This window comes from Psammomys obesus, unplaced genomic scaffold (genome assembly GCF_907164565.1).
Source record: "Psammomys obesus unplaced genomic scaffold, mPsaObe1.curated_primary_1811, whole genome shotgun sequence".
Classification (NCBI taxonomy): Eukaryota; Metazoa; Chordata; class Mammalia; order Rodentia; family Muridae; genus Psammomys; species Psammomys obesus.
Genome location: NW_026590531.1, coordinates 22,040 through 37,739, shown reverse-complemented (window position 1 = coordinate 37,739; position 15,700 = coordinate 22,040). Strand labels below are relative to the sequence as shown.

General features: G+C 37.3%; 1 protein-coding gene across 1 annotated transcript; it reads right to left on the bottom strand.

Annotated features, from left to right (window-relative positions):
• Positions 1-11,665: 11,665 nt before the first annotated feature.
• On the bottom strand, positions 11,666-12,973 carry LOC129677220 (cyclin-D-binding Myb-like transcription factor 1). Its single transcript, XM_055607877.1, has one exon. It carries the CDS (start codon positions 12,971-12,973, stop codon positions 11,666-11,668), a length of 1,308 nt encoding a protein of 435 aa, XP_055463852.1.
• Between the last annotated feature and the right edge of the window lie 2,727 nt (positions 12,974-15,700).

Here is a 15,700-nt window from a genome sequence, read left to right as displayed (position 1 = left end):
AAAAAAAAGTGGGAAACAGCCTAGAACTCATTGGCACAGGAGACAACTTCTTGAACAGAACACCAACAGCACAGGCTCTAAGAGCAACAATCAATAAATGGGACCTCATGAAACTGAAAAGCTTCTGTAAAGCAAAAGACACTGTCATCAAAACAAATAGACAGCCTACAGATTGGGAAAGAATCTTCACCAACCCTTTATCTGACAGAGGGCTAATAATATCCAGTATATATAAAGAACTAAAGAAGCAGAAAAGCAGCAAACCAAGTAATCCAATTAAAAAATGGGGAACAGAGCTAAACAGAGAATTCTCGACAGAGGAATATCGAATGGCAGAGAAACACTTAAAGAAATGTTCATCCTCATTAGCCATCAGGGAAATGCAAATCAAAACGACCCTGAGATATCACCTTACACCCATCAGAATGGCCAAAATGAAAAACTCAAGGGACAACACATGCTGGAGAGGTTGTGGAGAAAAGGGAACCCTCCTCCACTGCTGGTGGGAATGTAAACTGGTACAACCACTCTGGAAATCTATCTGGCGCTTTCCAAGACAATTAGGAATAGTGCTTCCTCAAGACCCAGCTATACCACTGCTAGGTATATACCCAAAGTTTGCTCAAATACACAAAAGGGATATTTGCTCAACCATGTTTATAGCAGCTTTATTTGTAATAGCCAGAACCTGGAAACAACCCAGATGTCCATCAACGGAGGAATGGGTACAGAAATTGTGGTATTTTTACACAATGGAATACTACTCAGCAATCAAAAAGGAGGAAATCATGAAATTTGCAGGCAAATGGTGGGATCTAGAAAAGATCATCCTGAGTGAAATATCCCAGAAGGAGAAAGACAAACACGGTATATACTCACTTATATAGACCTATAAGAGATGATAAACATAATGAAATCTATACACCTAAAAAAGATAATCAAGAGAGCGGACATGGGGTAAGATTATCAATCCTCGTTTTGAAAGACAGATGGGATACGCATTGAACATTGACAGGAGTCTACCGAGCGCATTGGAAAGACTCTAACTAGCGGTGTTTTCAAAGCAAAGACTCGTGACCAAACCTTTGGCAGGGTGCAGGGAATCATAAGAAAGAAGGGGAGTTAGACTGATGAGGAAAGGATAGGAGCTCCACAAGGACCAAAGATATCTGGGCACAGGGTCTTTTCTGAGACTGACATGCAACCAAGGACCATGTATGAATGTAACCTAGAACCTCTGCTCAGATGTAGCCTGTGGTAGCTCAGTAACCAATTGGTTTCCCATAGTGAGGGGAACAAGGACTATTTCTAACAGGAACTCAATGGCTGGCTCTTTGGCCTCCCCACCCCCCAAGAGAGGAGCAGTCCTGTTAGGCCACAGAGGAGAGCTTTGCAGCCAGTCCTGAAGATACCTGATAAAACAGGATCAGATGAATGGGGAGGAGGTCCCCCCTATCAGTGGACTTGGCAAGGGGCACGGTGGAGAGGAGGGAGGGAGGGAGGGACTGGGAGGGAATGAGGGATCGGGACACGGCTGGGGTACATAGTTAATAAAATGTAACTGATAAGAAAAAAAAATAAAATACGAAAAAAAAAAGAAGTTCTATTTTGCTGGCATGGTCAAAAGTGAATTAATTTTCGCAGGCATCAAAATCAGCTCCTATCCTTATTCTTCAGGTGTTTCATATTTCTCTGCTAACCAATAAAAGATGTAAAGAAAGAAGTTGCCATTATTATTTATCTAAATTAAGATACACTAATTGTAAATGTGTTGCCTGTCTTGACTTAAAGCTTGCCTATTCATTTGTTTCCCTGTCATTCTAAATTCCAGGCCAAAGTCCAAGAGGGAATTTGACTGCAAAAATGCAGAGGCAAGGGTTCTGAAACTAAGGGACCTGGAAAGGCCTAGTCCTCCATGTTTACTTCCTTGTTCAACCCCTTGTGTCAACATATGATTGGTCAATGCAATAGCTCACCCTGCTTCCCTTTGCTTTGTGTTCCAATCCTTTGAAAATGTTGTACAACTTCATTTCATGAACACAGTTCAGGCCAATAACTGGTTGCTTCCCTGCACACTCAGAAAATAAAACTGACATTTTAAGCTTCTGTCTCTGAAGTGTTGAGTTTTATTGGCTTCTACCATGAATTCAACTATATATATGAAAAAATAAATAGGCAAAAATATTCCTACATGTCCATTCCTATTGACACACTTTCTCCAACAAGGCTACATCTACTCCAACAAGGCCTTAAAAGTCATAATTGTTTCATATAATGTCACTCCCTATGAGCCTATAGGGGCTATTTTCATTCAAACTACCATTTCAGGCAAACAAAAACTGAGGAAATCAGTTCTGAAACACAAACACAAACACAAACACTGAAAGTTCATAAAATATTTATGTCTAGAAGTAACCATAGCTCTTTAAAATAACAGTAAAGAGACAAATTATATGGCATAAGCATTTATACATACCTGGCCAGAGAGATTAGACAACTACAAATGATATTATTTACATCGAAATAACACAGATATGTATTTGTTTTGATTCTTTTATATGAAGTTTTATGGATTTTTATGTGACCTGGATAAAAAGTTCTCATATTGGAATATGAATAGCATGATGCCAAAATCATGTGAAGAGAGACAGAGGTGTACTACTGCATTATAGCCATAGGAAATCTGTCTGGAGCAACCTTGTGGAAAGGAACAGAGACTCCAGGGTCTGAAAATTTGGTTTAAGACTATGAAACACAGCAAGATTTTGTGGTAATACTGAATGTCTCCAAAATATCAGCTGGTTTTGAGTCAGGTTGGAGGGGACTTCACCTAACTCTACACCAAGTTTTACCTGGTTTAAAGATAACAGACATCCATGAGACTTTGGATACTTACCAAAGAACAAAATGTGGAAAAACAGTTGCAAAAGAAAGAGGGTGTCTTAGGGTCTCTATTGCTGCAACAAACCATCATGGACAAAAGCAAGTTGGGGAGGAAAGGGTTTATCTGTCTTACCCTTCCAAGCACTGTTCATCATCAGGGGAAGTAAGGACAGGAACTCAAACAGGATAAGTGTGCTGTTCCCCTGTAGGCTTTTCAGAAGGCAGGGAAAAACAACCACAGTGAAGTAAAAATGAAACCTAGCTCAGCCCAATTTAATTGCAATGAATGCTGAACCAAAACTTCAAGAGTTTGGCCCAGATCATTTTTCTTTATCCATATTTAAACACAGCACAATTTTGGGGAAAAAAAACCTCATATAACAATTAATTCAGATTTAAAACACGTTTATGTTGGAATGCATTACAAAGCACATCTGGCTTCTTTCAAAAGAATGGGTATTGTTGATTCAAAGATAGAGCCCAAGGGCTTGACTTGATTGAGGGAGCTTGACTGAGATAAATATAATGCTCTTGGGCTTGGCCTGTCCCTAAGATAACATAGAAGTCACTTAGGTTGTTGAAAATCAAAACTGACATCATTCATAAGAATGGGTTTATGAGCTAGGCATGGTGGTACATGCTTGTAATCTCAGCACTCTGGGAAGGAAGAGGCAGACAGGTCTCTGTGAGTTCCAGGCCAGCCTGGTCTATAAAGCCAATCCAGGAGAGCCAAGAGTATACAGAGAAACCTTGTCTCTAAAAATTAAAAGTAAAAAGAAAAAATAATGAATTCATGGGTTAAAATCAGTGGTTAAGATTCAGGGGGAAAGGTCTGGGATAAGTAAAAACATAAATTATAGGAGATACAGGCAGAATCTGTCTCATCAGACAGCAAGGTTGTCAAATTACATCATTCTTGGAATTCCAAGAAGACTGTCTATGTAGGTCATTCTATTGAAGAGGTAAACTGTGTGTTTAACTTTCTTGTCTTTTTCAGAGCTTATCTCTGTGCACAAGTTCTTGTTTTTCCTCCTTTCCAGGTAGGTTCCTGAAAGTAAGAGCTGATGCACAGGCCATGGAGGAGTGTTGCTTACTGGCTTACTCCCCATAACTTTCTCAGCCTCCTTTCTCATAGAAGCCAGGACACCCAGCCCACGGATGGTACAACCCACAATGTGCTGGGCCCTGCCACATCAATCACTAACTAAGAAAATGCAGATGGATCTGCATTTGGATGGATTTTATGATGGTATTTTCTCAATTGAGGTTTCCTCCTTTCAGGTAACTCAAGTTGACCTAAAACTGTTCACCAAAGTGGGGCAGCCCACAAACTCTAATCTGTTTTAGTAGAGTCCAATGCATGTGAAAGGTCTTATTCTTACCTTATGAAAGGTTTTAGGATTATGGGTTCAAGGGGAACACTAAGATGAATTAAGGGTGAGAAAAAAAAAACTATTAGAAAGATTACTAATGCAGTGGGCAGAGAAGCAACAACTTGCCAGTGGGTCTGCAGTAGAATCAGGCACAAGAAGCTAAATCATGTCCATTCTTGTAATGTTCTGAGGAAAGAGGATTTTTACAGCAGGAGTCCTTTGTTAAGCGCTGACTTACTATCAGAAAACAGGGAAGCATGTGGATAACAAGATTCTTAGCCGCCAGCACACCTGTCATGTATACAACTACCTGTTGGTTTATGTGAAAAATGTTACCATAGATTCAGATATTTGAACAGTTGGTTCCCTGTTGGCAGCACTGTTTGAGGAGGTGGTGAAGACTTGCTATAAAAAACAAATCACTGGGATCACACTTTGAGTTTATAGACTCTCTCTAACTCTCAACTTTGTGGCAATGGTTGAAACTGTAATCATTGAGCTTCTGGCTCTAATTAAACTGTTTTGTTATGTTTTGTTTTGTTTTTAAATACAATTAATTTATTGCATTAATCCAAATTTCTGTGAAATTGTCACAGATATTACAGATAAAGATTCTAAGGCATAGAAGGTAAAGAAAGGTCAGAGAGGTCATTAGAATTAACAAAGATTCAAGCAAACTTCTCTCCAACTCCTTGAGCTTTTTAAAACACATGCTGTTTGCACCATTTGCTAGAGTTATTTTGTTTTCATTCTTCATGATTTCATAATTCATCAGGACAATAGTATTTATAGGAGAATACAGAAAGACACACATGGTATATACTCACTTATAAGTGGACACTAGACCTATAAGATAGGATAAACATACTAAAATTGTACACCTAAAGAAAATAAACAAGAAAGAGGACCCGGGGTAAGATGATCAATCATCACTTAGAAAGACAAAAGGGATGGACATTGGAAGTAGGAGAAAACAAGTAACAGGACAGGAGCCTAGTACAGAGGGCCCCTGAAAGACTATACCTAGCAGTGTATCAAAACAGATGCTGCAACTCATAACCAAATCTTGGGCAGAGTGCAGGAAATCATATGAAAGAAGGGGGAGTTAGTGTGACCTGGAAAGGACAGGAGCTCCACAAGGACCAAATATATCTGGGCCCAGGGGTCTTTTCTGAGACTGTTTCTCCAACCACGGACCATGAATGGATATAACCTAGAACCCCCACCCAGATGTTGCCCATCGCTGCTTAGTATCCAAGTGGGTTCCCTAATTAGGGAAACAGGGACTGTCTCCAACATGAACTCAACGTCTGACTCTTTGACCTCTCCCTACCCTGAGGGAGGAGCAGCCTTGTTAGGTCACAGAGGAGGACACTATAGCCAGTACTGAAGAGACCTGATGAGCTAGGGTCAGATGGAAGGGGAAGAGGACCTCCCCCATCAGTGGACTTGAAAAGGGGCAGGGAGGAGATGAAGGAGGAGGTGTGGTATTGGGAGGGAGTGAGGGAGGTGGGCTATAACTGGGATACAAAGCAAATATATTGTAATTAATATAAAAATGATAAATTAATTTAAAAAATTAAATAAATTAAAACTGTAATTGAAATTCTTATTCCACTCATTATGGACTCACTCCCTCTCTCTGGAACTGAAAGCCAGAATTAATTCTTTCAACTTTTAGTCATGATGTTTTATCAGAGTAGTGAAAAACAAATAATATACTGGTTAAGAAATCCTGACACCAGGAAATCTGTTAACTAGAGATTAACAGACAATATTATTGATATAGTCCATGTGGGTATATATGAGAGGGAAATGATGCTGCAGGTACTAGGGCCTAGGCATTAGTCTGGTTTGTATTTTAATACTATAGTGAAGGTACTGTATTGTTGCAGTTAGAATGAAATTCTCTTGATGCAAAACAAGATATATCTTATGATCACCCAAGACAGCATAATAAAAAAGTTGGAAGGATACATTCATCTGATTGCTCTGAAACTATTTGAAGTAATCTGCCCATGACAAATCATATATTAGTAAGATTGACATTTGCAATTTAAGCAGCCCAAAATATAAATTTAATGTTTTAGGAATCCTGGTCTTATCATAGTTAAGTAAACATGCCTGTTAAAAGAATAAGACAAAATGGATACATTTATCATTCTTTAAAATGTGAGAGGATGTGAAGAGCTTAAGATAGCTTGAATATAACTCCATTTTGAAATAAAGATCTTGACTGGGAACTGAATTCAGGCACCAGGAAATATCACAGAATGTACACCTGGCAGAAAACAAAGTTAACTCTCCTAGCAACAGCCTCCAGGAAATATAACAGAATAAATGCTTCATAGAAAATAGAGACAAACTCCCTGGCAATAATCAATGGGAATCGGTTGAGAATCGGGTGGGAAAATTCTCCCCAATGTTTCAGATATGGTTTAGAAAAATAGCCATTGTGATTATATGCCTTAGCCGTTGTGATTATGTGCCTCAGAAAAGGTCACCCAGCTCTGCTAAACTTCACCCAATTCTGTAACGCCAAGGCTTGTGCCCCCCTGCTTGCTGCCATGGAAACCCCCGGCTCACAGACTTTCCCTTTAAAAATCCTGTTCACTCAGAGCTCGGGGTCCCACTTCTCTACTGCTGTGCCAGTGAGACTTGGGTCCCGAGTTCGATCGCTCTCGTAATAAAGCTCTCTTGCAATTGCATGGAGTCTTCTCCTGGTGGTCTCTGAGAGTCCCGTGAACCTGGCATAACAGATGTTGATAGGTGTTTTGCTTCTATATGTATGCATGTATATATATATATATAAAACATGTGTGTGCCTGGTGTTCAGTGAAATTAGAAGACAATACCAAACTTCCTGGAATTGGAATTACTAAGAGTTGAGAGCAACCATGTGCATGCTGGGAATCAAACCTGGGTACTTTGGAAAAACAGACAGTGCTCTCAACCACATTGTTCTCAGAAAATAGTACTGAATATGGCTGTGAAAGTTTTGAGTTAAAATCTAAAGGAACTTACAGTTAAATGTAAGTGTATAAGCAAATGAACCAACTAGTATAATAGAGAAAAAGACTTATTTATTATTTAGGCTATTACAATAGAATAAACCTCCACATCTGTATTTAGGAGCACTATATTATTGACATCACAGAGATGGTTATAAGAATATATTCTATATCACTCCACTGTCAAAATAGCTCCACTGTCAAACCTTGTCTTCCATAGCAGGAGGGAAATTTCCTCTCTACTATTATCCAAGCCAAGTGGGACCTTCGGGACAGTTATACTGACAGGTATACTGAATCTTCCTATGCTAGAGCCCACGCATCTTAATGCACAACAAGACTACCTCTCTGGTGACTTTAGAAGGCTCACAGAATGGAGAGGTTAGTGTACAGGTTTTATTATTGCCCACTTCCAGAGTTGAAGTTTTAGACCCTTTCATGAAACACATTATTTATCAAAAGTAACACTTATTAATCCTGTAAAGAACGGAATCTACCTCTAGGTGGAGATATTTCCCTGTATCTTCCCTTAAGGGTAATTATTACTGTGAGCCAGTGCTGGACTAACAAACCACTCCTGGGAAAATGGATTCACCTTAAAATGATGTACTATTCCTCCTCATTTTTCCTAGGCCCTAGTGACACACCTGTGAGCCTTGGCAGGGTTTGCTTGGTCTGTTTATATTTCTGAGTTTTTGCTAGGAAAGTTATAAGTAGTCTTTTGGGGTTTTTTGATCTTTTTCTTTAGATGCTGGGCATAACCCAACTATGGTTTAATATTCCCAAATTTAAGCTTCCTCACCCTTTTTTTCTAATTATCCTGTTGTTGGCACCTCTATGACTGTTTATCAAATTACTTTTATTCCTGTAAATTCAGATCTGTGAGATTTATAGCTTGTCTGCTCTGAGATATTCCTTTAAAACACTAGTAAATTCTCCTCAAATTCTGCTTGAGTCTGTCCTTTTTCATTGTGAACCCTTCTTTAAACTAATTTTATACACTAAAACTAGTAACCCTAAGAAGTGACCATAATTCCTCCAGTATCATATGATATCTTTCCAAGTATCCCCCCCCCATGTATTTCCTAACTTTTAATTATTTATTTTTCAGAAAACCAATTCCTATTCCTAAACGTCTAGATGGTATCTCAAAATAACCATTCTGGTTTTGTTCAAAACAGATCCTCAGTTATAGATATCAAAAGAGGTCATAGGTCCTTTAATACATGAAATAGTAATTTTGCTGAGATCATACTCTGTCCTACTCTAAGTTACTCCATATTGTATAAAATAGTGACCTCTCAGTCCATGCAGTGATCTTGGAGAATCCATTTTCCAAACACATTTGACTCTGTTTAGAAGGGTATGACTGTAGCCCATGGGTACATCCAAAAACTTCACAGTCTTTCAGGATCTACCCTTTTAATACAGACAAATGAGTTATTCCTATGAGTAAAAAGACTTCCACCTTACATAACTGTTAGAGCAAGTTAGAACTATGGGGGTACGTATGCATACTGAACCAATATAAAGGATCCTAGCTAGAGAACATACTAAACAAAGCAAATTGAGGAAAGGGTAAAACTCTCTCACCCAGACTCCATAAAATGAGAGACATGTAAAACTGTAATGTCATGGATGCACATGAATCTAGCATTTGTTACCTGGTAGAAGCATCAAGGAAAAGACTCCACAAGGAGATCAATCTACTCAACTGTCTACATGTAGATAGTTTGAGTGTGTATACTTGAATGTGACCCGATTCTTGCTTTGGTGACTGCACACTCATTTTACCATGGACTATACATCCTCAAACTTAAAGCTAACACGAGAGTTTCCACCAGCTGTTTTGCCTTTGTTGGTCTTGTTCACTTAATACCTATAATAACTTGGATTGACTCTAAAGCATCTTTACTCTGTTGCAGCCACTTTGACTTGCAATCGTTCTGTTAAGCACACATGCACACATACATAGGCACATTATATACTACACATGTACATATAGAGAGAAATGAAAAAGATAAAGATATATTTATTCTGTTGTGTAAGTAGTAATATCATTAAATAAGGGTTAAATAAACGAATGGGCATTCACCTCAGGCAATGTAGAAAGAAGAGTCTCATGAATGTACATGACTAAAAGTATTTTAATACTCTGAAATTGACAGTAATTTTGTTGAGATCAGGGTATTTCCTACTCTTAAGTTACTCTATGATATGTAACTGATTTTCAGGCAATCCATTTCTTGAGGAGTAGAGGGGAGAAGCTGTGTTATGTGCTTCACTTTTCTTAAAAGATACTGTGCCCTCAGCTACTGAACATTTTCTCATGACAAAGGACTGACTCAGTGGACTATGTAGTATATCAGTGGCAACCATATTCTGACTTAGACTTCTGTTTGACTATGTGAAGGGTCCCCATGTTTGAGTTACTCTACCAGAAGTCCACATGATTATTCTAAACATTACTTCATGCAGAAAGAATTTTTCAGCAAACACAGAAAAAAAATGTATCTTAAGCATTTGTACTTTAAAACAGATTGTTTTATTCATCTTAAGCTGAATAATACACACAAATTGTTCACTATTCAAGTAATATTGCTTATTCTTTTTTGTTGTTTATTCTTGTGAAATAGTTAACTATCCTTGTACTTATTCTTCCAAATCAAATTGTATATGTATACTTTTGGTGATTAATTTGTAGCAACCATGTCAATTAGAACCTAAAAGCCAATGTATACATAAACAGTAGGAATGGATATTTATCTGTTCCTTTAGATACAGATGTAACCTCTGTGTTTAAAATTGCTATTCATGTAGCATATTGCCTGATGAGGGTACAATATAAGTTCTCTCTTTGATTTCTGTGTGTTTGATATAGTACAGCATCTAATATAATTTACTGGCTATCAGATACTGACAGGGTACATCTTTTTCCATTTAATTTTACTTCAGTGTGTTAACTGTAAACTAGTAAACTGTAAACTAATGAGTGGAAACATTTCAATTGCTAGTGGTTTGGTTAGTAACTCATGTTCCCACTGCAAACAGCAAAATTGTAGTGAATTGTCTTTACTCAATTTTTTTTCTTTTATTCTTTTTGTACCCGAAATCAGCTCCAGTTGCCAGCAATGAGCTAACCAAGAGTAGCCACCACAAAGTCACCTCCAAAGTCCTTTTATTTGTAATCAATAAGCACTGAAGTATAATGTTCAGACTTGTTGAAATGTATTTAGCCCTCATGGCAACTGGATGAAGTATCATGTCTGATGTAAAGAGATGAATATTACTGTAGTTAAGCTTTGATGACTGACAAACTTTCCAGTAGCTGAGGTGAAAGAAAATTCTCTCCTGCTAACATAGGGATATGTACAATTCAAATTCTCACTGTCATAAAATGGTTTTTCAGATATATTGAAAATAGTGTAATGAAAAATCCATAGTCTTAATGTTCATAGCTAACCTATTGTACCTAATAAGTCGGTAAACAGAAAACAAGTCTCTTGTGCATCAATCCTATTCCTCTGCAGGTACTAAAGCACTTCTTTGGGGTCTTTGCATGTTCCTAAATATAGGTTAATAATATTTTAGCAAGTCCGATATCCTTTAATTCTTTAGAAACAGGATTATACAAAGGGATCCAATGATATTTGATCCTTACTGGTTCTGGATTATGAGACTTCTGAAAGGCAAGACGGATTCAGTACCTGTAAAATCCCATGCCTTGACAAAGCCAGGTAATAAAGCAACATGAAGTATGGTTTTGTTATCACATGCTTAATGCACTTGCTGAATTATGAAGAGTGACTAACTCCTCAGTAACAAGCACTCAATAAATCAAAGTAATTATTTTTCTTCTTACAGTTGATTGATGTCAGGTAATTCTGCTGGAATCAAAGCTAAGTTCACTATTTCTCTGCTGTTTGGGTCTCTGAATTTAGAAATCAGAGCATCATTAAATGATGAGGTGGAGAGACATCTCAGCTGAATAATTCTTTCAGGGCATGTCTGTGTTTTGAATGCATTTGCAAGTCCACGAAAATCAGAAAAATAGATGTTACAATAGTGACTGTCAATTCTGCTTGGGATATAGAAAAAATAAAAATCATTTTTAGCAACAGTTCTAGTGATGATTCCTGGTATATAACACTACCTATGTAATTGATTAGAGTGTGCAACAGAATGTTTTGGAGGATAAAGAATAAGATGTGGTGGATTAGGAAAAGCAGGTGCAGCAGCTGTGAGGCTTACTGTGGAACAAGTGGTCACAGTTAAGAGAAGGCTTTCAGCTGAGCTTGTTTGAAGGAAATAGGTGCAAGGTGAGGGAGTGGAGCATAAATGGAAAGATGGGAGAATCTCAAATGTCTACTGTGGTCCAGTCAGCAGAGTTATGGTTTCTTAGTCAACAATAGCAGCAGGATAATCTGTTGAGGAACTGGAAACAACCTGGAGTGTAATTTGCATTCCTGCCATAGGGACTGGACAGATGGATGTATTATTATCTTCTACACCTGTGGCTCCAAAGGGGACTTGCTGAATACTGACACCAAGATTGCTATCTGATACTTCACATGCTGATGCATTCTCCCAAAACCTGAGGCTGGCATTTTGGCTCTCATATATTTGTTGAAGACATTTTACTAGGATTGGGAATGCAAAGTCCTTGTGGTTTGTAATTTGCCTTTTTATGGTCCACCATTTACTTCGAAGCCATTGTGGTGAACGAACACTTTTCCATCCGTTAGCTAATTGATCCCAGTGAATTTCATTTTCATCCGCTACATCAAGCTCTGCTAGTCTGTGGATGAGAGTGACTTCATCTCTTCTTGTCCACTCAGTACCTCCAGTCTGTTTCCAGTTCAGGTAGTTGAGCCATTTAGCACGACACTGCTTTGCTGAGCGGGTACCCACTCGTTCAGCCACGGTTTCCCAACACACACCCTGGGTTACTTTCTCTCCCATCTCAGTGCATGTCAATTCATGAACCACATCTCCGAGAATCTGTTCTTCTTCTTCGGTCCATTTCCCTGCCTTGCAAGCATTCTTCATCAGTCGGCACCTGTCTTTGACAGAAGATGGACTTCTTCCCAGGGCAGCCCCTATTGTTATCCAGTCATTGCCATGCTTCCGCCAGAGCTCCTTGAGCTTCTCTATTTCTTCAGGGCTGTACTTTCCCATGTGATTTCTCTGGTCATACATTCGGACCACTCTTCTATAGACTGAAAACAAAGGCCGATTCAGACCCAATGATATAGTCCTGTAGAAATCTTTTCTTTTATGTTTTGCCATCTTAAAAATTATTTCTGAAGCATTCTTTACTCCATGTTCCATCATATACCGTTCAATATTGCTCATCAAAATATCCGTTTCTTCTTTGGACCACATCCCTTGTTTCCATTTATGCTCTTGTTTGGTTAGAGTATCCTTCTCTTCCTTACCTGTGAACCATGCTTCGCTAGCTATTGACTGTTCCTCATTAGCCTGGGGAAAAACTTCATTTGGTTCATCATTTTGTAAAATCTGGAACTGCATCATAGTTCCCCCAGTAAGCTCTTCATCTGCCACCTCTGTGGCTGTGGTTGTGATTAAGTTAAAGCTCTGCTCCGTTTCTGGTAGTTGGAATACAACAGCTGGCGTGCAAAGAGTAGAATCAACCTCAGAAGACAAACAAGGCCTTTTATTCTGAGATTCAGTAGGACTTTCCATTTCATCAGCTTCATTCTGAAGGCAAAGAAGAAGGTTCCTCTCTGTGTCCTCAGTAAGTAAGACAGAGCTCACTATTTCTACTGTCACTACCTCTGATACCTCTTCAAATGTATTCATCTTCAAGTCTAGTCAGAGGCTAGATCAGCTACAGTAATTCCCATAGAACCAAGTCACTTTCCCTTAATCTGGATAACATAAAAGTGATACTATCCAAAACACCTGGTGATCACAAGTTTAGCTAGACATTGTAAGTTCAACAAGCCACTTGAAATAGCTGCCCTTAAAGATGCTTGATAAGTTCCACTTTATGTTTTCTCTTGGTCTAGTTGACAATATCTGTTTGATGATAAGTTTGAGAGAACAGGGCTCCAAAATAATTATATATGGAAATTTCAGAGAACTGTTGATTTATGTCAATATGTATTACAGTGCTGAAAAATAAAATTGTTAATTATCCATTAATTGAATCTTAGGAAGATTTCATATTCCCATTATCAGTACTTTCATCAAACAATACCAAAATTGAAACCAACAAACCCTGGAATGTCATTTATATGGTTTTCTAGAATATGGAATGTCATTTATATGGTTTTCTAGAATAAATAGAAAGACAACTCTCTCAACCAAAGTTCCATAAAAATGTAAAACATCTGCTGAAAATAGGTAAATCTTACTCTTGGAATCAAAAGATCACCATAAAATAAAAGTTACAACATTTTATGGCATAGAAACTAATGTGCACACTTAAAAGAAATTTCATGGTAAAAGTTATTTAACTTGTGTAATGAAGGGCTTATTTGGTATGAAATTCATCAAAATAATACAAATGTATTTTAATTTTTCTTGTGGCCTTAGGAGTTTACAGTAGAATTCATTGATTGGCTTTGCATTAATAAAGGATATACACACCAAAGCCTCAGATGGTATGGAAAATACTTTAAAGCCTTATAGTCTGACAAACTCACCATTGAAAATTCAATGTATGTGAGTAGAAATTCTTTACCCATAGTTGTAACATATTGTTGTATATTCTATATTTTCCTACCTCCATTTTGTAACACATTTCTTGTATTTTCAAATTCTGTTTAGAAACAACCATGAATACTATTGTTTCACTAAAATAAACTTGAGAAATTGTCATATAGTTGCTTACTTTTTCTACTATTGCCTCAATAACTTTTTCATTCTGTACTAAACAATTCACATTGATTTTTGTAGACTTAACGCTGACACCCTACAAAAGTTGGAACATTCTCAAAATGAATATCTTAGATCTTTCTTACATATATGGGATTAATATATTAAAAATTAGATGAAAATTAAATATTAGTATATAAAAATAAATTCATAATGTTCTTATATGCAAAGTAATTTTATATTAATTCCATTAATATTACTAAAATGGTTACAGTCACAGTGGCATTAATAATATTGGAATGATTAGTTATTATGCATATTAATACCAGAGAATATGGTGTGGCCTATCTTGAAAAATTTGTTTACATACTGAATAAAAAAAAAACATCAGAACATGACAAGAGCATAAGTGAATCTGTAACATGTACAGAAGTGAATAATTCAGGGAATCATGAAGTTGGTCTGGCTTATCTGCTTTGAGAGGCATGCATAATGGTTATTACAGCTTAGAATCCATGAATTCTGGAACCCAATGTGACTTTCAGTTCCTGAGAGACTGACACACTCCCTCAGGCAGTGAAACTTTTAGGCCACTCTGTGTTTCCCTGTATGTTCCATTAAAATTCAAGGAAACATGCAAATTTGACAAGGCAATTGTCATTAGATACTAATCTTGTGTTCCTTGTAAAGTTTGAAAACATCATTGTATCCTGGCAACTACAACTATATTGATCCTGGTAATTAACACTATATTTTGTTTCTGATAATGGTATAAAAAATCTAATTTCTCTCAATAAAGTTGTTACAGACTCAGTCTTGTTGTGGCCCATTCAACTGGCCTGTTTTATTTCCTTATTGCCATATTGGTAACCTTGGTCCAGTAAGCAAGTGTGGGCACTTACAGAAAATGAATTCAGAAATAGGTGACTTGCTCTGAGTTAACTACAAGACTGGGAAGGATACCTGAGCAGCTTAGAATTCTAAAAAAACAAACAAAACAAACATGACTTTACCTTGAAAACCAATATGGCTATATGCTCTAAATAAGAGTGCTGTAGCTTCACATTCACAATGCATACAAAGTTATTAGATATAAATGTAAATATGAATGTAAACAAAGTGTAATAATTATAAAGGTGCTATTAGATGAAATATATGTAGAATAATCAAACAAATTGAAACTTTAAGTACTGATGACAGTGGCATATGGAGGATACTGTGGAAAAATAGAAAACTACAAGAAGAATTTTTTTTTAAAGGGAAAAAATCTGTACTTGGGTGAAAAGTTCTGTACAGAATTTTTTGCTTTTATAAAAAATTCTTCTGGTAGTTTTCTACTTTTCAGCAGTATCTTTCATATGCCATTGTCTACAGTACTTAACGTTTCAAATTATTTAATTATTCTACATATATTTGATCTAAAGAAGCTAACCAAGATGGAGGACACTGCATAAGATGATCAGTACTCACTCAGAAAGACAAATGGGATAGAGATTGGAAGAAAGAGAAAACAGGAAAAAGAAGAGGAGCCAACCACAAAGGGCCTCTGAAAGACTCTACCCAACAGGGTATTAAAGCAGATGCTGAGAC